At 40.5% G+C, this 21,742-nt stretch overlaps 3 protein-coding genes across 3 annotated transcripts; 2 read left to right on the plus strand and 1 right to left on the minus strand.

Moving 5' to 3' along the window:
* The first annotated feature begins 2,846 nt into the window (after positions 1–2,846).
* Positions 2,847–12,471, plus strand: LOC146380461 (regulator of G-protein signaling 20-like). Its single transcript, XM_084939549.1, has 5 exons — positions 2,847–2,998; positions 4,002–4,162; positions 9,366–9,449; positions 9,534–9,768; positions 11,563–12,471. The coding sequence occupies exons 2-5, from the start codon at positions 4,005–4,007 to the stop codon at positions 11,755–11,757; spliced, it is 672 nt and encodes a 223-aa protein (XP_084795675.1). The 5' UTR covers positions 2,847–2,998; positions 4,002–4,004; the 3' UTR covers positions 11,758–12,471.
* Positions 12,472–13,414: 943 nt separating this feature from the next.
* Positions 13,415–17,598, minus strand: LOC146380462 (acyl-protein thioesterase 1-like). Its single transcript, XM_084939548.1, has 9 exons — positions 17,188–17,598; positions 17,037–17,068; positions 16,867–16,932; positions 16,641–16,688; positions 16,479–16,549; positions 16,319–16,392; positions 14,490–14,591; positions 13,953–14,129; positions 13,415–13,860 (listed from the first exon to the last, which is right to left on the minus strand). The coding sequence occupies exons 1-9, from the start codon at positions 17,254–17,256 to the stop codon at positions 13,801–13,803; spliced, it is 699 nt and encodes a 232-aa protein (XP_084795674.1). The 5' UTR covers positions 17,257–17,598; the 3' UTR covers positions 13,415–13,800.
* Positions 17,599–18,860: 1,262 nt separating this feature from the next.
* Positions 18,861–21,699, plus strand: mrpl15 (mitochondrial ribosomal protein L15). Its single transcript, XM_084939547.1, has 5 exons — positions 18,861–19,051; positions 19,195–19,352; positions 20,199–20,364; positions 21,016–21,139; positions 21,247–21,699. The coding sequence occupies exons 1-5, from the start codon at positions 18,947–18,949 to the stop codon at positions 21,582–21,584; spliced, it is 891 nt and encodes a 296-aa protein (XP_084795673.1). The 5' UTR covers positions 18,861–18,946; the 3' UTR covers positions 21,585–21,699.
* The last annotated feature ends 43 nt before the right edge of the window (positions 21,700–21,742 follow it).

Here is a 21,742-nt window from a genome sequence, read left to right on the forward strand (position 1 = left end):
ACTGCAGACAACAAAACTGTGTTTTCTATATTACCTTTTGCAGTTTTGTGTTCTTTTTTGTGACCCAGGGTGTTTTGCACTCTGCAAATAACACAAAATTTTATTTAAGGCTTACTTTGAAATTATTTTTGAACTCTGCCTTTAAACTTTGAATTGCAGTGTTGAAAGAGCCACTAAGATCCTTCACAGGTAAACACAGCATTTTATTGCTGTAGGAGTTGGAGCTGATTTTAACTATTTGCAGTTTGGTAATTTTACCCAATGGTTCACAACGTGAGGGCAATACTCATACAAATGGTCACCATGAGATGATAAATGTGGCAGGAAACGCTATTTCTGAAGTTTGTATTTACCTGTGAAGCTTTAGCTCCAAAATAGTTAATTGCATGTTTGCTCTACATGCAATAGATCCCTGGTTCAAAAGCAAAAGAAGACACAACCACAACCTGACATGGTCATAAGCCAGCGTACTACTAGATAAATGTGACAGTTATGTTAAGAAAGACTAGAATGAATGTCTCTATTTGCTGAAACTACTGATAAATAACATACATTTACAGTCCTGATTTCTTCCTGCATATTTTCTATGTACACATAAAATCGTACCAAGACGACATGGTGGTGGTGGTGGTGTGGTGTTCTGGGGCTGCTTCAGGACATGGGTGATTTGTTGTAATTAATGGAACCATGAATTTTGCTCTCTAATAGAAGCTCTACCTGAAGACAAAAGTCCAGCCATCATTTTGTGTCACGGTCCCTGGGTCCCATGCCCTTGGTTTTGTGTTTTCTGTTAGTTCATTATTCCTTTTGAGTTTTGAGAAAAATTTATGTTCATGTTCTGTGTTATTTTATACTTCTTTATTAATGGTGTTATTTTGTATTTTCTTGTGTTAGTTATAGATGACTTCAGATTTATTAGTTCCCTTTAGTGTTCCTGTTCTGTTCTTTCAGTCTTGTGTTTGGTTAGTTTTCTACAGCTGTGCGCCTGTTTTCTCTTCCTTCATTACCTTCTGTGTATTTTGTCTGAGTCTCCATGTGTCCTTTGTCAAGTCATTCCTCTAAGCTGAGGGTTTCCTAGTCCCATATTTATATGTTTAATGATTTCTGGAAACCTTGGATTCCCAGGCTTGCTTTGTTTATTACTAACACAGCATAACATGACAGTTTGGCCCCAAAGCTCAAGCACACTTGGGTTATGCAGAAAAGTAATGATCTAATATACACCACCAAGTCCACCTCTGAAAGGCTCGAAAAGTAAAAAGGAAGGTTTTAGAGTGCAAATAAGTCAAAGTCCAGACTTAAACCAGATTGAGATGCTTTGGCGTGACCTCAAACAGGTCGTTCATGCTCAAAAACCCTCCAATGTGGCTGAATTAAAACAATTCTGCAAAGAAGACTGGGACAAAATTCCTCCACGTGACGTGAAAGACTTGTTGCCAGCTACCAAAAAGGCTTAATTGCAGTGCTTGCTGCTGAGCGTGGCACAACCAGTTATTAGATTTGGGGGACAATTACTTTTTCACACGGGGCCATGTAGGTTTTGGATAACTAAAAAAATCCTTAATACATGAAATGATCCTTTAAAAGCTGCATTTTGGATTTACTCTGGTTATTTTTGTCTAATTTTCTAATTTGTTTGATAATCTGAAATATTTAAATGTGAGAAATATGCAAAAAAATCAAATACTTTTTACAGGGCTGTAAAATATGATTTGAGATATTCTATATTCTATAGCAATTTATAATCCAGTCACACTATTAAGCATTAGTGAGGTGATGTCCTTTAGAAATACACCTATGTTTACCCATCTGTTACTGTGACACCATGTACACCTATCACTGCAGTACATGGTGTTACAACCCGACTCAGAAGCTGCAACAAAAGTATGGAGACTGACACCAGAGTTTCAAAAACAATAGGTTTGATTTTAAATTATTTTAAATTGCATAGGTTTACATGGATTGACGTACAATAAAAAGTAGCATTCATCTAAAAAGCTCCAGCGCATTTTCTTAACTGCAGCATTATATTTGACTCTGTTTTAATTTTCAGCACAACAATATGCAATTTCAGCACAATTGCATATTCTGAAAAGACAAATAACTGAGTGGTTAAATGAACTGTGTAGAATAAATGGTTAATAAAAGCCAGAGATTTTTAGAGATAAAAACTGATCTAAAATCCTGGCTTCAGCCCAGCATGAGGACAGATGGGTTTATGCAGCCTGCTCTCTACATAAAGCAGAATCTTGTCATGACTGAAGAAGTGCAGTGATTGCTTTTTATAATTTAGATTCAGTTTAGTTAACAGTCACTTAATCGAATTTTACTTCTCCTGATTTGCCCTCCATTGGGTTCAGCATCCCCTGGGGGTCTGCTGCTAGGCCCCGGCGTTTTTAAATAGAGCGCCGCTGCCCTCTGGTGGATTCAAGTGGTGCTGACCACACTGGGAGCACACTAGGTGCAGATGTTGATTTGGATCTTCCAGATGTTTGATTAAATTAGTCAGGGCTGTGACGTCTACAGCGTCTTAATATCTGCCACCACTGACTCCAGAATCCAAAAATGAACCCAGTAAAATAAATGCATTACCAACCAGATTATGAGTGATACAGGCAACGATTTAAGAATATATTACGTTTCTTGATAATTCAATTCAACAGAAATTGACCCAATCGCAGAAACTTTATTGATTATATACCAGCAGCATTTCATTGCCTCCAAAAACAAAACCCCCATGAATAATCATTTACAAGAATTTCTGTTTATTATCTGTGCCACGCAATAGACTTCCTGCCCCATCTGTCAAGAAGAAGCCATTGCTGTAACAGACAGCGCACATTGTGTTCTGGCAGTTAATGCATGGACGCAGAAAAATCTTTTCACACTTGCAGGAAACGCATGCGCATAGAGGAAACCAACTGGTTTGTGTCAAGCCGAGGCAGACGGACGTGATCGAGCCAAAAATCACCTGTATTCTGGCATTCATGGTGACACAGTGAGTACACATTTATATTATTATAACAATGAGAGCATCTTAAAAACGACTGAAAGCACGACTGTTTGTGCAGTTTTTCTTCTTCTTCTTCTTTTTTGGAAAATAAGGCGGGTAGTTACAGGGTCCAGTGAGGCTGAAGCATTCTTATCTGGATGTTCCTCCAGCAACCAGGAATATTAGAATTAATTTCTAGACAATTCGTGCACACTGTCATCCGTGCTAAAATAAAATCATCGATCATTAAACGAACCTAGATATTAGCAGATCTGCTGCTTCTTTTTGCCTCTAAAGGGAGAGAGAATAATGTGAGTGGACGCGAAATTATCAGTATTTCTGATCATAATGATTGCATTATGTTCCTATAAATGGCTGCTTGCTGTAGGGAGACTGTTTTCCTTGTATCGTGTATCCTCCCGAGGATGCGATTGCTGCGGTCCAGGAGTAACGCCTTGTCGCTATCATTACTGCTCATCCCTCACAGACGGAGAGGGGAGATGAGGGAGAGAGGGGGGGCGGGGGGGGGGGGGGGGGGTTGTTGCTCATCACATTGGGTTTTGTTACATTCAGCATAATCCAGCAAACCCTTGATAAAAAAAATCCACTGGCTTCTCGAGCTGTTTGCATTCATATATTTATATATTTCATGTCGATTGCTGTTGCATTGTGCAAAAGTTGACCTCTCGCTTGCAGATCGTGAAGTGTTCGCGCATTCCGCAAGACACGTTTATTCACCTCAGGTAGTTTCAATTTAGCAAGCACGGATTTCAACACGAGATTTCCATATCATTTAGGCTTGAGTCGCTTTTTTTCCTCCTCTCAATCCTCCTTAGAGCTGCGCGCCGGCTGTCAGATCTCTAATCTCTTGCGTTTTCTTGGACTGTGATGTTTTGCGTGTGATGCTTCCGCTTAATGCGGTAATGATCTTCCAGTGAAACCTCTCCTACCACCATCACCACCACCCTGCTTTCCGCGCAGCTCTCTCACTGTGGTCTTCTGCTTTCAGCCCATGGGCTCAGAGCGGGAGGAGATGCGTAAGAGACAGATGCAGGTTCATCAAGAAGCAGCTGCCAGTGTCCTCCAAGCGCGCCACAGAATGGGAAACACCCCCACCAACGCCTCAAATGCCTGCTGCTTCTGCTGGTGCTGCTGCTGTAGCTGTTCCTGGTAAGGAGAAACACTCCACTGAATCCCACACAGCAGGGCTGGAGCTAGGAAAGATGTGGACCAAGGCATGCATATTGAGTGGGGAGGGTGGGGGGCGTCCACACACAGATTTATACACTGATGACTTAAGTCCTCTCATTAATTACATTTCCTTAAATTTCACGGGTTCATGAGTTTTGCATGAGTTGCTAGCTGTTGTTGTGTGGCCGAGATGAATCCTGAACTCACTCAAAATTGGTCCAGCAGGACTGATTGGTGTCAGCTGTAGCTAATTTCACAGCTAATAAGACTGTGGGACTTAAGCAAACAGCGAGCATATGGCATGCGTGTGTACAAGGAGCAAGATGTCAAATGGTGTGGCTACGTACAATTCAGGAGGGAGGGTGTCGTTTGCGGCTGGTTGGGGGCTGCATGCAGTGAAAGCAGATAGTGAAGGGGAGGGTAGTTGCCTTCTTTAGCTAGTGTAAGGCTGGGCATAGGAATGCAAGGTGCTGTTGTTGCTCCTGAGTGAGCTGCTGCTTTGAATGCCATTGTCTCCATGCATTATTCTATGTCTCTGCCACAGCCCCACTCAAGTGGACCCAGAGGGACATCTTGTTTTTGAGCAATTTTAGTATCTCTGTTTTGCTTTCATGTCTCCCACTGATCACCAATTGTTATTTTTACTTCCAAAACACGTGTTTAAGGCACCAAAGTGGGATCCACAAATCACTTTAGTTGCCACAGAAAGGAGTGCGCCACGCTCGAAAAACGCTGAACAACCCTGCCCAGTGAACTGCACTAAAGCGTAGCCAGAACGTACAGTGTTGTATTTTATCTACACTTAGGTAAAACTAAAGAAGAAAAAATGCAATTAGAAATCTAAAACAGAATGCAAGCACAACTATACAACTATAGCAATGCATAATAGATAGCAATAAGACTAAAAGGACAGTTCTTTTAAAAGCAATGAAATATGCACAGGAAATGAAACCGGTCTTAAAAAGAAATAAAAATATGCAGCAGTTTCCTTGAATTTCCTGTTCAAGTTAAAAACAAGAATATGACAAACAAAATACAGCACTCATGCTCTATAATAAGATGGCGAGTATGACAAAATGTGTTACATATAGCCTGTCAAGAGGCATGAGGGAAGGAAGAGGTTCAGCTGATAAGCACCTGATGGAACAAAAAACACCCAAACCTTAAAGTGTTCTGGTTTCGTGACTTCACAATGCCAATGTTTATGGTTTTTGGCAATTCTATCACATAGATTTCACAGACTATGATAGCATTTTTGTCATTTATGATAGATTAAACAGAAAAATCTACTGATGTAACACTGAGTTTATTGATTGCTGAGTAAGTGGACCAGGAAAACAACCAGTCATCACATTAATCCAGTGTTTTCACAACTCATTTCCCAACAGAGCTGCAGGATTCTCGAAATGCGATTCAGGATCCCTAGAGCTCTGCAACCAATAAGATTGTTGTATTACTAAAATGGGTATATCTACAGATAGGGACAGTACTGTGCAAAGTCTTGAGCCAGCCCTCATGTCTGTATATCTTCCTCAGAAAATGGGAATTGGGTGCATGTGTTACTGAAATATGTGCAAACATACATGGAAACACAGTATATAAGACAAAAACTGAGTTTGTACAATTTTGATGAGCTTGACAGTTATTATTTGGTATGAACACCTTTATTCTTCAACACAGCCTGAACTATTTAGACAAGCTTCCTTGTAATTTCTTTAAGTAGTCTTCAGAATAGTTCTCCAGGTTTCTTTAAGGCCATTCAAAGCTCTTCTTTGGACGTTAGCTGCCTTTTGTTGTGTTTTCTGTCAAGATGACCCCACCCTGCTTCAGTAATGTTGTGGTCCAGGCTACTGGGAGGCCAATCCATGACTCACAGACAACCACTTTGTGTTTTTTGTTTTGTCCAGGTATGCTTTTACTGCATTAGGAGTGTGTTTGTGATCATTTTAATACTGAAAAAACAAGCCATTACCATTCAAATGTGATTCAGATGGTGGATCAAATCTGATGGTCATTTTTGGTGTTCATATTTCCATCAGCCTTGATGCCAACACCTCTGGCTGATGTTCTAAAAGAGGACTTTTGTGGAGTAGCATGAGCTTAATGTTTTTAACTCTGAAGCTATGGAAACTGTCATATGATTTTGAGCCATCACATCACATGTCTGGAGTATTTTGCTTGAAAAGTTTTATAATGCAAATAGTGCTGAGCATAAGAGTACAAATGGCAGTGAAGGTTATATTCAGTTTGTTATTAGGACTATTTTGTCCTCTGTAAGTGGTCCCTGCTCCCAAAAAAGCTTCCACAAACAGCAAATCATGAAGAAAGTGGTCATTACAAGTTCCCAGAGCAAAAGTTTACACCGCCAGCTGTCTTGGTTTGTCCAAACAATGATATTTAATTTGCAGAGACATAAACCAGAAAACGTTAAATCAAATAAAAATCTAATAGTTTCCGTCTGGAATAAAATGAGACGTATGTTGTAGTAACAGCTCAACAACAGATGCACCTCCCTTTTGACTCCAACCTCTCATTCATTTACCAGCAGCACCATCCACACAGCAACCCAGAAAAACAGAAACTCAGTGGCCCCGTGACTGGCGCCGGCTCTCGTCGGATGGAGGCCTCAGGGGGGGTTAAACCTGTTTTGGAATTATCAGCTATTTGCTTTTGCTTCCTCTGAGGACAACCAACCTGTTGTATGCAGAACGTGGTCGCGATAATTCACTCCGCTGGGGATGAGTAATACGTTTTTTATTCTACATCTGTATGACTTCAATTTAATTGTTGCACAGCTTCAAACACCACATTCCCAGGTGGGATGGCTCACAATGGACTCTCACCTGAACCAATTAGCCGACAGCCAGCTGCTACTTCAGGCAGAGAGAACGTTTTAATTCCACACAGGTGAGACTCACAGGATGAGCTGGACAGTTGACACACTATACTTTTTACGCAAACGTTCCCAGTGGATCAACCTGAACGTGCTGTAAATGTTCTGTCATTTCAAATGAAGAAGAAACTATAGAATGCATAGTGCTCCTGCTACACTACACTGTAGGAAATCAGTGTTTGCAATAGATTTTTTTGACTGCAGATTGCATGAAATTTAAAGTCTTTCTGGGTTTTGATATTATCTCAGACTAGTGTCTACATATAGGGTATGTAGACACCAGCCCATTTTTAATGTGTACCATTTGGGATTGGCTTCTTAGTTTTATTTAAGGGAAGTCATGAGGCTAGACTGTATAATATTAAACCAATGGTTCCTCAGGTTTTTGATTGTTTGCTGCTGGAGAAATTTTAAAGTCCATATAATGCATTTGGGGTATGTCACTTTCCCTGTGAATGTAAAGAGTTAGCAGAGTTATAATGTAATATCGAAAGGAGTTATACAAAGAAAAACACTGCTCTTGAACGCACACCATAAAAACGTGGCCATCACAACCATCACATTGCTTTTGGCCTGTGCATTTTGAGGCCTTAAGGTTAGTGTATTGGTCACCACCATGGTGGCTTTTTGGGAGCCAGAAGTAACTGTATCTGGACAAGAGGGTGGAGTGTTAAGTGATCAGCTAGTTCTAGCAAGCCTGGTTACAAGGCTCTAGCTATATGTGAAAAAGAAGATTTTCACAGGACTACATAGAGTCCTGTTTGATTTGCTCCTGTGCTTGTGATCGTTGTCCTGTTGGATGAACCAAACGTGGGCCAAGCTTTGGCTTCTCAACAGATGGCCTCACATTTGACTCTAGAGTACTTTTGGTATGCAGGGGAGATTGCGGTCAAACCAATGACTGCATAGTGCATAGAGTTGTGTGAAAAGTTTGGCTCTACTAATAAGCGGTTTGAATGTCACAGATCCATTGCATACATTGTTTAACTGTCTTCATGATGTGAGAACCTGGCTATCTCAAAACTCTCTAACCTTGAATGACAGTAAAACTGAAGTTATTGTCTTTGACAGCCATATTCCATTGAACCAACTAACTGTTAGCCTTGGCCCACTTGCTAGCTACCACTCCCACGTTGTAAGACTCCCTATTGCCATTCGCTCTTCTGAGACTGTTCAGTCTTTTAAATCTCATTTAAAGACCCATCTTTTTACTCTGGCTTTGATGTAAGATAGTTTGATTATCATTTGGTTGGTTTCTATATTTGTCTCGTCTTGCGTTGTATTTGTCTTATTTTTATTTCCTAATTTGTGAAGCACTTTGATCAAAACTGTTGTTTTTAAATGTGCTATATGAATAAATTTTGATTTGATTTGATTTGAAGCCCAAAGTAAAAGGAAAAAAAATACTAGAGTTTAACTCGGCAAAGCTGAAGCACAAACATCTTGGATGGCTACACCTCACAGACATGACATTAGTGACATTAGTCATCACGACATTAGTCAGATAATCTATTTTCCACAAAAGTACAACCGCGGTGCAGTGCATTGACTTTTGGACAGCTGTGAATCTGCACAGCTAGGCTGCTAATCCCAGTATTCTGAACAATGAGTTTTACATATTAAAAAATACCAGATTATAAACGTATTTTTTCATGCTCTAAATTTGGGCATTTTAACACGGAAGTCTGTGGGTGTTGACTCTATTATGGAGCCAGCCTCAAGTGCCCACTAGAGGAAATGCAGTTTTCGGCTCCAGAGGTTGCTACTTGCATCATCATGTAACATATTTACACAATGTCTGCTTTGAGGCTAGCTGGTACATCTGCAAACAAATTATGAGCAGTCGGCCATTATTTCTAAATTGTTTAGCCACAAGCAAAATGTTTAAAATGTTCTCTTATTGGCTGTAAGGACAAATACAGTCGTGATGCACATCACAGCGACTGAGGAACAAATGCATTACTTTTAATCCTGATGGTAATGTCAGCACACTGCATGGCTAATGTAGCTACGGATCCCATTAGTTCTGATCGTAGGCCCATGTGACACAAACTCAAACAACAGCAGGTGTTTTCATGTCTCCTTAAGGGCCTCCACATGTATTTTGCCATGCATTGAATTATAACATGTATTTATTCTGTCTGATAACAAGTGGTCACATTAGAAGATTTTCCAATTTTGAATGTCTAGCTCAAGCTGCAGGGTGAAAAACTGAAAACCGGGTGACAAACTGCTTTAAAAACATTCATGATCAAAGCGTCAAAGCTCTCCGTGTTATTTGTCTTTCAGTTTGACTGTTAGAAACGAAGACGAAACAATACAAAGGTCCACATTTGAGAGCAGGACGGACAAAACCACTAATTGCGAAGAAAGGTGAGTTCAGCGATACAGAATCTGTGACATTGCTGTGGAAATTCGGTGACATGCCAACGCATCCATTATTCTTTTATTTTCCAGCCCAAAGCCTACTCTGGAAGACACTCGCTCCTGGGCGATGTCATTTGAAAGGGTGATGAAAAGTGCAGCCGGGCGAAGCTGCTTCAGGCAGTTCCTGAGAACAGAGTTCAGCGAGGAGAACATGATGTTCTGGCTCGCCTGCGAGGAGCTCAAAAAGGAGACGAACAAGACTGTGGTCGAGGAGAAAGTCCGCCAGATCTATGAGGACTTCATCTCCATCCTTTCCCCTAAAGAGGTGAGTAAATAATACTTAGAATGATCATATCTAAGTTTATCAACAGAAAATCATAAATGTGTTCTCTAGCCTTGATCTTCTCAGATATGTTATGATAAGTTATCATTTTTAAAATATCAAAACATTTTTCATAATCTGCAGATTAGCTTATTGTAAATTAATTTTGGATGAAAGAATAATCAGCTCAGTTTCTCTGTCCCAAGTAGCAACCATATTATCACATATGTTTTACTACAGTTCAAATGCTGACACTCAACACATTCTCACTCCTGAGGCGTAATATTGCAGATTGCTTTTGCTGCTTTGCAGGCAGCTTTTATGTTCCTTTTTTTTTTTTTTAGCTTTAAGATCAACTTCACCAAAAGTCTCACAGTGGCTGTTTTAGGGTGTAGAGTGTATATAGAGTCAGGGTGTCACAGTATAACAGCACTGGCAACAAGTGGAGTATTATAAATATCATGTTAATGACAGGCTGCAAGAACAGTATTGTTAATAACCCACCAACAGCAAGTGTAGCTACCAGTAACATAAACCAGCCAACAGCCATAAAAAAGGAAAAAGACTAGCTAGAGACCACTAAACAACATATAAAAGGCATGTGAACTGACAGGTTGAAGTCGCCTTACTAATTTATGGATTATGTCAAAAGAAGGCATGTAAGTAGATATTTTTGAGTCAAAAGTGGTTAAAGCAGTAATTTTACATTTTCAAGCTGGTAGCAGGAAGCCTCGTTGATATACACTCACTGGCTACTCCATTAGTTACATGTTGCTAGTACCAGGCTGGACCCCTTATGCCTTCAGAACTGCCTTCATTCATCATAGCACAGACTCAACAAGGTGCTGGAATCATTCCTCTGAGATTTTGTTCCATAATGACACAACAGCATCAAACAGTTGCTGTATTGTATCGAGATCTGGTCACCTTGGAATCTATTGCCATGTTCAAAAGACCAGTTTCTGATGATTTGAACACTGTGGTCATGAAGAGATGGGGGTGGTCAGCATCAGTACCCAGGTAGGCTGTGGTGTTTACACAACACTCAGTTGGTATTAAGAGACTGAAAGTGTGCCATGAAAATATCCCACACATTATTAAACCAGAAGCCTGAACCGCTGATAGAAGGCAACAGAAATCTAAATCTTTTTTTGTCCAGTCTTGGTGAGCCTGTGTGAACTGTAGTATCAGTTTCCTGTTCTTAGCGAACATCAGATCACTCGGAGTGGTCTTCAGCTGGTGTAGGGCATCTGCTTCAAGATTCAGCATGTTGTTTATTCACTCTTCTGTATATCTTTCTTATAACAAGCAGTTATTTGAGCTACTGTCGCCTTCTTGCCAGCTTAAAGCAGGCTGACCGTTCTCTGAGCTCTGGCATCAACAAGGCTTTTTCACCCAGAGAACTGAGGCTCACAGGATATTTCCTCTTTTTCTCTTTTCCACTCTGCTTAAACTCTAGAGATGGTTGTGTGGAGAAATCTCAGTAGATCTGCAGTTAAAATATTTAGACCAGTCCAACTGGAACATTCACTTAAATCACATTTATTCTCTATTCTGAAGCTCAGTTTGAACTTCAGCAGGTCATCTCGACCACGTCGACATGCCTAAATGTACTGAGTTGGTGCCGTGTGATTGGCTAATAAGGCATTTGCAGTAACAAGCAGTTAAACAAGCATCTCAAAGTGTCACGCAGAGTATAAAATCCTCGTGTGGAAGTTGTTTTGTCTTTTTATATGTGCATTATTTAATCCATCATCCGTGCTATTGAACATTCTTCTGTCTCCTCGTCCTCTCCAGGTCAGTCTGGATTCACGCGTCCGAGAAGTGATAAACCGCAATATGCTTGAGCCGACCTCGCACACGTTCGACGATGCTCAGCAGCAGATCTACACGCTGATGCAGAGAGACTCGTACCCCCGCTTTATAAACTCATCTGCGTACGCAGATCTGCTGAAGAGCCTGGAGGAGTCTCAGCCTCCCTCTGAGCCATAGACTCTCCACTGCCACACAATGCTTTCTAGCGCATGCGTCCCACCCGAAGGAGTTTCGTGTTCATGTTGGAGTCCTGCTATTTAAAGAAAGACAGACGTGAAAATGAACACTACTTATCCAGCTGTAACTGCTGATTATTTACCCACGATTAGCTTACCAAAACCTTTGGAGCAAACAAGAACAAATGCTCGGTTCAGCATCAGTTACTTGTCTAAAACATATCTATATTTTTATATACTCCCTAGCGCTTGACATTGCACTTTTCTACCTTGTTTAATGACGGAACGCATGTATCTGTGAGCACTGCATTTGTATTTAGGTATATTGTGAGCCTTAATGCATATCCAGTTCTTGTAGAAACTAGTAGTTTTTATTTAACGGTAAAATTAAGAAGAAGGAAAGTGCCTTGGAATAAGATCTTCTACACTAGCACCTTTGGTCTAAAAGGAATGGTGCGACAATGACTTCACACGTTGGTGCTTTTAGCTCTTCTCAAAGATCAAAGTTTTTACAACTTGATGAGCTGATACCCAGAAATAGATCTTGTCTTTGTGTTTCAATACTGTGATACTAGTCTATATTTAATTTAAGCAAAACAGGGAAAAACAAACTGAATACATGACCATGACCACTGATATATTTGTGTATTTAAAAAGGAATTTGTGTGAAATAACTATATGAATTCTCACATAAATAAAGCACAATCATATGTTGCTTCTCCTGTCATGTGTCATGAACATTCACAGTAGAGTCTATGCTTTCACCTCATTATGTATTGCACATGTAGTACTGTAGTTTTTGCAGTGTGTTAAGAACAGTTTTCAGAAACGACCTACACTTTAGGACAGCCAACAACATATTGGCTGTCCTACTTAATCAGGTAAGAAGGCTGATGAAATCCCAGGTGCTAATATTGTATCTACAATTATGTAAACCCAAATGCAGGAGGAGAGGAATAAAAGAAAGCAGAAGAGAAACTACATGTGTTTAAATGAGAGGGGGGCAGGTGGAAAAGTGAAGGGGGATGATTTTAAATGCCTGGGATCAACCATCCAAAGCAATGAACAGTGCACGAGAGAAGTGAAAGAGAGTAAAGTCTGGGTGGAACGGGTGGAGACCAGAGTCAGGGGTGATTTGTAAAAGATGGCTAGAGATAAGAGTCAAAGGGAAGGTTTATAATATGCTAGTGCTATGATGGTTTGGAGATTGTGGCTCTGATAAAAAGACGAGAGGCCAAGCTAAAGATTTTCACTGGGAGTGGCCAGAGTGGACAGGAGTGAAAAATGAGTATATCAGAGGGAGTTTGGAGACAAAGTCTAGGAGGCAATGCTGAGATGGTTTGGTCATGTGCAGAGGAAGGATAGTGGATATGCTTGACCAAGAATGCTGAATATGCTAAACAGGAGGAAAAGAGGAAGACCTCAGAGAAGATTCATGGATGAGGGGAAAGAGGACATGCAGGGGGTTGGTGTGACAGAGGACGCTGGGATAGGGGGAGATGGAGGCAGATGATTCAATGTGGTGACCACTAAAGGGAGGAAAAAAGAAGAAATCTGAGAAGCTGGCAGCAATAAATATTTGACCTTTTAGCTTGGCGATGTGCCTTAATTAATAATTCATCACCAGACAAGAGCTACATTAATGAAAAAGAAAAACATTTAACAACAGGCCATTTATTGTGAGAGAGTAGGTATTAAACCATGAAATGTAGCCCTAGTTGTTATAATACATACAATTCCTGCAAGAAATGGCTCGTCTCAATGAAAAGAAGCTTCACAATCAAGCAACTACTGTTAGTTACTCTACTGTAACACTGAGGGTTGTGTGTGGCTCCAGGTCAGTATGCAGCATCAGTACAGTCATGCCTCTCGCAGGCTGACAGCCCCGTTCTTATCTATAAGTAGCAGCAGGTTTCTTTTTTTTTTTTCCTTTCTTTTATTTTTTAATTAAGTAAGTCAGTGGTCCTCGAGTCCGTGTAGTCTCACTGGAGTCAAGCTCAAAGGACTCTGTTGATGTTGATCAGGTGAGCGGACACACTCGTGTTCATTCGTCGCTGATAGGAGGAAGCTGCTTTTCTATGAATCGCTTGACATCCACCATTTCCTGTAAATACATAAAAAGATGCAAAAAGCATTTCAGACGGAGCTCCATGGTCAAATGTGCCTTTTTTTTTTTTTTCTTATTCCCACCCTCACCTCTGGACACGCGCTGTGAGGTAGACCCCGGTATGACTTGAAGGTAATGTTGGCAGGATTGATGAGACCTTTCATCTTCTCTGCTGTCTGGATGCCGAATGCGTAGGGAACCAGGGGATCGGCATCCCCGTGGCACTGCAGGACATGCATGTCCTTGTTAGCACTGTTGGCAGCCGCCTGAGAATAGAACAGATTAGGATTATTTTTATTATCTGATTATGAGTGAATGTGAGCTGGCTGTGGGATATCCCGGTAGTGTAATCCAATTGAAGGAGTAGTTTGCTAAAAAAAATAAATTAATTAATTAAAAATTTGAAGCATTACATGTATATATACAGTGCTTACTAAATGTATTAGACATCAACCCAAAGTAAAAAAAACAACAACACTCATATATGTGCTTATTATTAACCGGTCCAAAAGAAAATACTTGCATTCACAACTTTATGAAGTGTCAATTATCAAAAATTTTAAGAACTACAAATTTCAGGTGGATCTGTCTAAAAGCGTAGGTTGCACCCTCAGAAATGTTTCTACCTGAGGGAAGGATTTGTGGAGAGGAAGCCAGCAGCTGAGAGCGACCACACCTGCAAGTTTCTGTTGAGTCGTCAGAGCCGTGTAGAGAGACAACGCTCCACCCTGGGGAAAAAAAAAACCACACAAAAAAAACATTGTTCTCACAAAGATACTAAGCCTAACACCAACAGATTACAACTACACATCAACACAACCTCAGCTTGAGGACGGCACTTGATTAATCCACACTTGATTGATTTAAACAGTCCAGTTTTTATAGCAAAACCTAAGTGTGTGTCAGTTTTCATTGGATAAACGACTGAACAGAATTTTAAATCTATGGGATAATCCACGGGTGGGAGCTAACGGCCACATACCCAACTAAATAAAGAATAAACAACTCCCAGTGCAAGTATGACAGCTCCAAGAAAACACAAGTAACTCGTCTAAGTCAGAACGTTTGTGACACTACAGGCCTCTCTTACTGTTAGAGGATACAAATACAAAGAATGCGGTTGTAGAGGAAACATGACAAATACACTTCTTCATTAATACACATTTGTCAGTCAAATAAAGGGAATTCACATTTACATACAAGGCTCATTTAGCAGTGTCAAAACATGAGTATGTTTGCATGATTAAAGGCTCTAGTCCTCTTTTGTTCTTTTAAAATAATTTACTTGGAAATAAATTATTTGCATTTTAAGTGCCTAAAGTACATGAAAACAGCGCCTAGTTGTTTTTTGTGCTTTTCTTTCCTAAATTTAAGATGTGCCTGGACACAAAATACATCCATAATTTAAATCAAGTTAATCTTTTCAGTTATCGTGCTGTTTGATATCAACTGAAAGAAACAGATTAGCAAAAAAATAGTCCTGCGCATAAGCATAAGAACAAATTGTTCAATTTTTAGTTTGTTTTTGTATAGATTACACAAACAGTTATTAATCTTTAGATATGGTACATCTGTTTAACCTATTTTCAGTCTATGTTTGATGGCTGCTGTTGTATTAACTGCTTACAGCATAATAATACACTATATAATAACTGCCTTCTACTATGGCTCCATGGCTTAGTTATGTACACATTCAACTAAAAGGAGACACAAATCCCTTTGGGGTTGCATCAGGAAGGGCATCCGGTGTAAAATATCAGCCAAATCAAACATAAGGAGTGACCCAATGTGGTGACCTTGTGCATGAGGGAGCAACCAAAAGTAGGTTTAATATTTCCTTGATAAGTGCTTACTATTAACGGACCAAAAGACGTGGTTTGTATGATTATACTCACCTTCCTCACTGCACATTTGAAGTTGAAAGAAAACATCACCTAGCATCAAGCGTTTTTTCGAGATTGAAGTTGTACGCAGCGACTGGTGCTGTTACTCCAGGTCGAAGGAGTACATATTTTATTAGAATTGAGTGTAGCTTTTTGTCTGCCTGGATAAATATGACTGAAAAGGAAGTGCTGTTCATATTCTTTTAGTGTTTCTCATGGCTGTGAATTTCTTTCCAACTTAACTTTAAAAATCTGTAAATATCTTGTCCTTGAAACAAAAAAAATTAAATGCACAACCTTTCCACATTTTTTCTCATCAATTTGACACATTTCTCTGGTAAATCTGCTGTTTTCTTCCTATAAAATCACCAGTTTTTCTCTCAATTTTCTCTTATGTAAGTAAACTTAAAAGAAAAATAATTTCCCGCAAGATGTTACCAGCCCTCACCCAGTATTTTTTATTTATTTTTTACTTTCAGTGGCAGTAATGCGCCATCATAACACTGCCTGTAAATCACACACACAAAAAACAAGGTTATATAACATATCATTCCTGCACATCCCACACTTACCTGCGAAAATCCGCCCAGGATAATCCTGTGTGAAGGTATCCCATTCTTCACTTCTTGGTCTATCAAAGCTTTAACTGAAATGAAATTAAGGAAACCCCTTATGTTTGAATGTGACTAAAGAAAAGGCCTGAAAAGGATCAAAATCCTTCTTTCAACATACTGTTCTCTGACGCTCTCTTAATTCCAGCCTCATCTTCATTTGCATTCGGGCTCAGCCCATAGATATCAAACCTGTAGATAGGGAGCAGATACATGTGAGGCTCATCCGACATGCAACAGCCACACTCTCAACTGAAAAATGCTCCTTAACTGCGAGGCTTACCAAGAAGGCATGTTCATCCTCATGTTCAAAGTAACAGGCATGATGGGACTGTAATCAGTGGAAAAGAGTAACATTATGGCTTGCCCTAACTGCCCTACATGTGTCAACAGGTTTATACATTTTCACAGCCTTTAATACGGCATTCAAGTCTACATAAAGCGCTTACGGACTTTCTGAAACTTTCCCAAAACCTGCTTTTCCTGTTATAACTGCTCTAAATACTTACGCATGTGGACAGATGTATTTCACATGTGGTATCCTGATGCCTGCGAAAGCTTCTGCCCAGCCATGTCTGTCATTTTGGACACAGTTATAGTTAAGGTGAAAGCAAAAGTGTCTTGGGTCCTAATGAACACCAATATTACACACAAGACGTAAACAAATCTCTCTACATACCCAGTGTCGCCAAGGCCATGCAGAAATATAACCTGTCAAAACAAACAACACCTATTCGCACATGCAGGTACAAACTAGGCTCTTTATTGTCTAATAACAGCTGCTTTTTTTCACTAACATGTGAATGACCTGTGTCGCCTTGTTAACTCACCGCTGCAGTGGCTTTACGGGCAGCAGGCACAATGGCAGGTAAGGGCGCTGACATGTTATTGCCGCACATGCAGCGCTGAGGCAGCTGTTATGTCGGGAGAAGTTAGCTGTTCTTAGCTAATAACGGTGCCCCCCCTTTGTTGTCAATCCGTGTCGAAATTTGTCCAACTCTGCCGTTCAAATATAAAACAGCTGAAGGACAAAATACCGACCGACCGTGGAGGTCAAAGTATCGCTGCCCCCTGTCCCTGCTGGCAGTCGTGAATTTCTTCTTGGAAGTTGAAATGTGATGTTAAAAACAACCACACCGACGGTTAGGGTTCTACTCGCTAAAGACAGGCACGCTTAGTAGTCTCGCCCCCTCCGCGTTTTGATTGGATGTCGTTAGCGGCCCGATTACAAATGCACTTCAGCCATTGGGTGAGCAAAATGTCGATGAGCGCCTCTTTGAGGGCTGTTAAATCCTCCACAGCACACTTCTGTATTTGAAAAATACAGACAATGTGACTGCACAGCTGAAGAAATACAATTCAAAATTTTATAAATAATAATAATAAAAAAAGAAGAACCTTTACATGTTTAAACATAAGCTACTTCCAAGAACAATGATGATCTGCAGAGCTGTGGTAACTAGATTGGATTGTTCCAGAAAACATCCAAAAGAGCCAATACAGATCTGGAAAAAAAATGTTTCTGAGCGATGAAACCGAGGTGAATTTGTACCAGGATGATCACAACCCAAAGTGTACCACGTTATCTGTCAAGAATGGTGGGGGCAGTGTTATGGTGTGGATATGTATGGCTGCCAGTGGAAATGGATCACTAGTGTTTATTGATGATGTAACTGCTGATAGAAGCAGCAGGATGAATTATGAAGTGTACAAATACTCTCTTCGCAGATTCAGCCAAATGCCGCAAAAGTAATTACTGATAACCCAAAGCAAGCTACAAAGGCAACTCAAGAGTTTTTGTTTAGGTTTGGGTTTTAAGCAAAGAATACTCTTCGATAGTCAAGTCAGTCAACTGATCTCAACCCAACAGAGCATGCTTTTTGGCTATGAAATGGAAAAACTGGATGCAGAAACATCCACAAACAAGCAGCAACTGAAAGTGGCTGCAGTAAAGGTCTAGCAGAGGGTCGCAAAGGAGAAAAGACAGCATTTGGTGACGTTAATGAGTTCCAGACTTCAGGCAATCATTGACTGCAAATGATTTTATATTTAAGTATTAAAATTAATATGCTACTTTCAGCTGATCCCTTATTCACGTGGTCGTAGCATGTTTTGACTTGGAATACTTTTTTTTTTCACACTAGATGCTATAACTGATGCAACCCCAAGGTAATTTTTGCCTCCTCCCCATGTCATTTTTCACTTTTTAGTCGTTGCACATATTGATTGTTTGATTTTAAATCCACAGTGGTGGTGTGCAGAGACAATACTATAAGAAAGTTGTAAAAAAATAATAATGGTGTAATAATGATGAATATTAGTAAGAATTCTAGCAACGTTTGGCTTTTGCTTGGGACATTTTCAAAATAAGTTAATTAATGTTATCGTGAGCCAGACCATTTTGGCTGTTTTCTAAATAATAAAAATTTCATATTAACACGGATTATTTTAGAAAACAGGAGCGCCAAACCTCCGAAATCTTTTATTTTGAAACGTAACAGCGTCAACGAGAAATACTTCCACTGCCGTCTTTGTCACGTGACCTCTATGCCCTTGGTTTGCTACCTTTGACATGTGAGCGACCGAAACATGTCTTTCCCTAAGAAACCAGGCGGTAAAGCACTGGATGTTTTGCAGAACCTCCCGCGGATAACCTTAGCGAACCTACGGCCTGAACCAGGAGCCCGGCAAACGGTAAGTTTTAATCTCTCGTAAATTTTGTAGCGATCTGTGGCTAACGCAGCTAATGTCAGCTAAAGTAATCCAGCGGAGATAGTTGTTCTCATGAGGTTATGTGCAAGCAAGAGGAGATGGTACTAAATGGTCCTGTGTCGCAGGAGAAACGCCGGGGCAGAGGGCAGTATGGTGGCAACAGGAGCGGCAGAGGACACAAAGGAGAGCGGCAGAGAGGGAACCGACCTCGGCTGGGCTTCGAGGGGGGGCAGACCCCCTTTTACCTGGCCATACCAAAATACGGATTCAATGAAGGGCACAGGTAAAAGCGTCAAATGCCTTTTATCTGTGAAGCTAACCGATGAATGCTTGCTTGAGTAAGAGGCACGCTGAATTTGCATAAATGACAGATGCACTTGGTTGCCATCAAGCTCGGATCAGAAAACACAAAGCTTTATTTATAACCTGTTTTATCTGTCAGTCAGTACACCTTATCTACACAGCACTACCCACACTGATCTCTTAATACCAGCATTAGAGTCATGCTGTGTAGCTGGACTGCCATTTGTGAGTAGACACCTGGAGTGACAGGTCTGCCACTGGCACCTTCTTCTGTTCATAGATGAGAGCACAGACTCCACTGAAGAACATCAGGCCCTCATGCCACATTCATGGAGTCTGACAGCCAGAAATGTGCCTGAGCACACTGCAGGAGGTCATTTTGTAGAGCATGGGCAATGCTGCTCCTCTCCTTCTTGCACAAAAGATCAAATACTGCCCCATGTAATGTCCAATCCCCATGTATGTCCTCCACAGTTTTGAAGGGAGGAGATATAAGGAGACTGTGGTGGGTGGCAGAGGAAACCTACTCGCGATGTCACTTGCATATCTGTCATCTTGGAAGAGCTGGACTACCTGTGCAGCCTGAATGGACTGCAGTTACCATCTCATGCTGCCAGTAGCAATAAACAAAAGTTAGTCATGAGAGATAAGGAGATAGCAAAGATGCAGGTGCAACTCAAATGAATTCACAGTGGTTTCCACTTCCTAACTGGACAGATTGATATCCCTGAAGTTTAACTCAGTTTGTGTTACGCTGCTATGATCGAGCGTTCCCTTCATTTTTCTGAGCAGTGCATATCGATTTGTACTTCTTCTTCCTCCTCAGTCGCCGTCAGCAGTACCACCCTCTGACGCTAAAACGGCTGCAGTACCTGATCGATCTGGGACGAGTCGACCCGACTCAGCCTATAGACCTGACCCAGCTCGTCAATGCCAGAGGAGTCACAATCCAGCCCCTGAAGCGCGACTATGGAGTCCAGCTTGTTGACGAGGTTTTTGATCTGTTCATCTGTTTCATAGAGATCAAATTAGGCAAAATTAGGAAGCTTGATTTTTCATCACAGCTGATTTTAAAATCATTTAACAATCATCTGAGGACAAACAGCTACTTCCTGGCGTATTTAGTGTCAACACCGAAACAAGACTTGAGAGACGTGATTATTGAGGTCAAATAAATTATGAATGCTATGCTACAAACACCAGAGGATCTCCTTTCCATGGAAATTGAAAGTAAAAGGTTTCTTAATGGATAACCTGTTCATTTCCTTTATCTGTTTTATGAGCAGAACATCTTAAATATTTATGAGGAAAACACACAAATGTATTTTCTCTGTCATCAGTAGAGCCTGTGAGCTGAAGACTTTATGCATAGCTGCTGCAAGACAAAGAAAACAATTTAAACAGCTTATAGTTTGACCAGCAAATGTTTTATTCTGTAAGAATGGCTTTAAAATCACTGTAATGTTATTTAATTGGTTAGAACTGAAGAATTTCAGTAGACATACCAGTAGGTGGCACCACATGACAGTGTTGTCACTGTGACAGTAACAGATTAAGATGCTGGTCTTGACTCCTCAGTATTTTTATTTAGTTTATTATTTTAGCCAGTTCTGACTAAAGCTCATGTGTTTGTCCTGTTCCAGGGCGCTGAGATTTTTGCTGCAAAAATCAACATTGAGGTTCAGAGAGCGACTGAAGGAGCCATAGCTGCTATTGAAAGGAACGGAGGGGTCATCACAACCAGTTTCTACGATCCCATAAGTCTCGGTAACTCATTAATGACTGATCTTATCCACTTATCCAAGTCGATGTATTTTATTTTTAAATATTTTTTTAAGATAAAAGGCCTGAAAATGTGCTCTCACTTTTTGCAGATATCCTCATCAAACCCGTCCCGTTTTTTGTCCGTGGGCAGCCGATCCCAAAGCGAATGTTGCCCGGGGAGAATATGCTCCCTTATTACACAAGTGCTGACAACCGGGGTTATTTGGCAGACCCGGACAAAATCCAGCAGGCCCGGCTAGCCCTGGCACAGAAGTATGGTTACATTCTGCCAGATATTTCAAAGGATGAACTGTATCACATGCTGGCCATGAGGAAGGATATACGACAGATCTTCTTTGGCCTTTCTCCAGGCTGGGTTGTTAACATGCCTGAGAAGAAGATCCTGAAACCAACTGATGAAAAACTGCTGAAATATTACAGCTCGTAGGTGTTAGGAGAAAAATACTGTTTATGTACAGGAAGCTGGGGGTGTTAAAAGCGTTTTCATTTTGTATGGAAAACTGTAGTCTGTGTGTTGCCATTAAACTTTATGTTGAAAAATACATTTTTCACTGTATTATCTTTTATTAATACAGTTAAATTAGT

This window comes from Perissodus microlepis, chromosome 9, assembly GCF_051167445.1.
Source record: "Perissodus microlepis isolate ML-2025 ecotype Zambia chromosome 9, ASM5116744v1, whole genome shotgun sequence".
In the NCBI taxonomy this organism is placed as follows: domain Eukaryota; kingdom Metazoa; phylum Chordata; class Actinopteri; order Cichliformes; family Cichlidae; genus Perissodus; species Perissodus microlepis.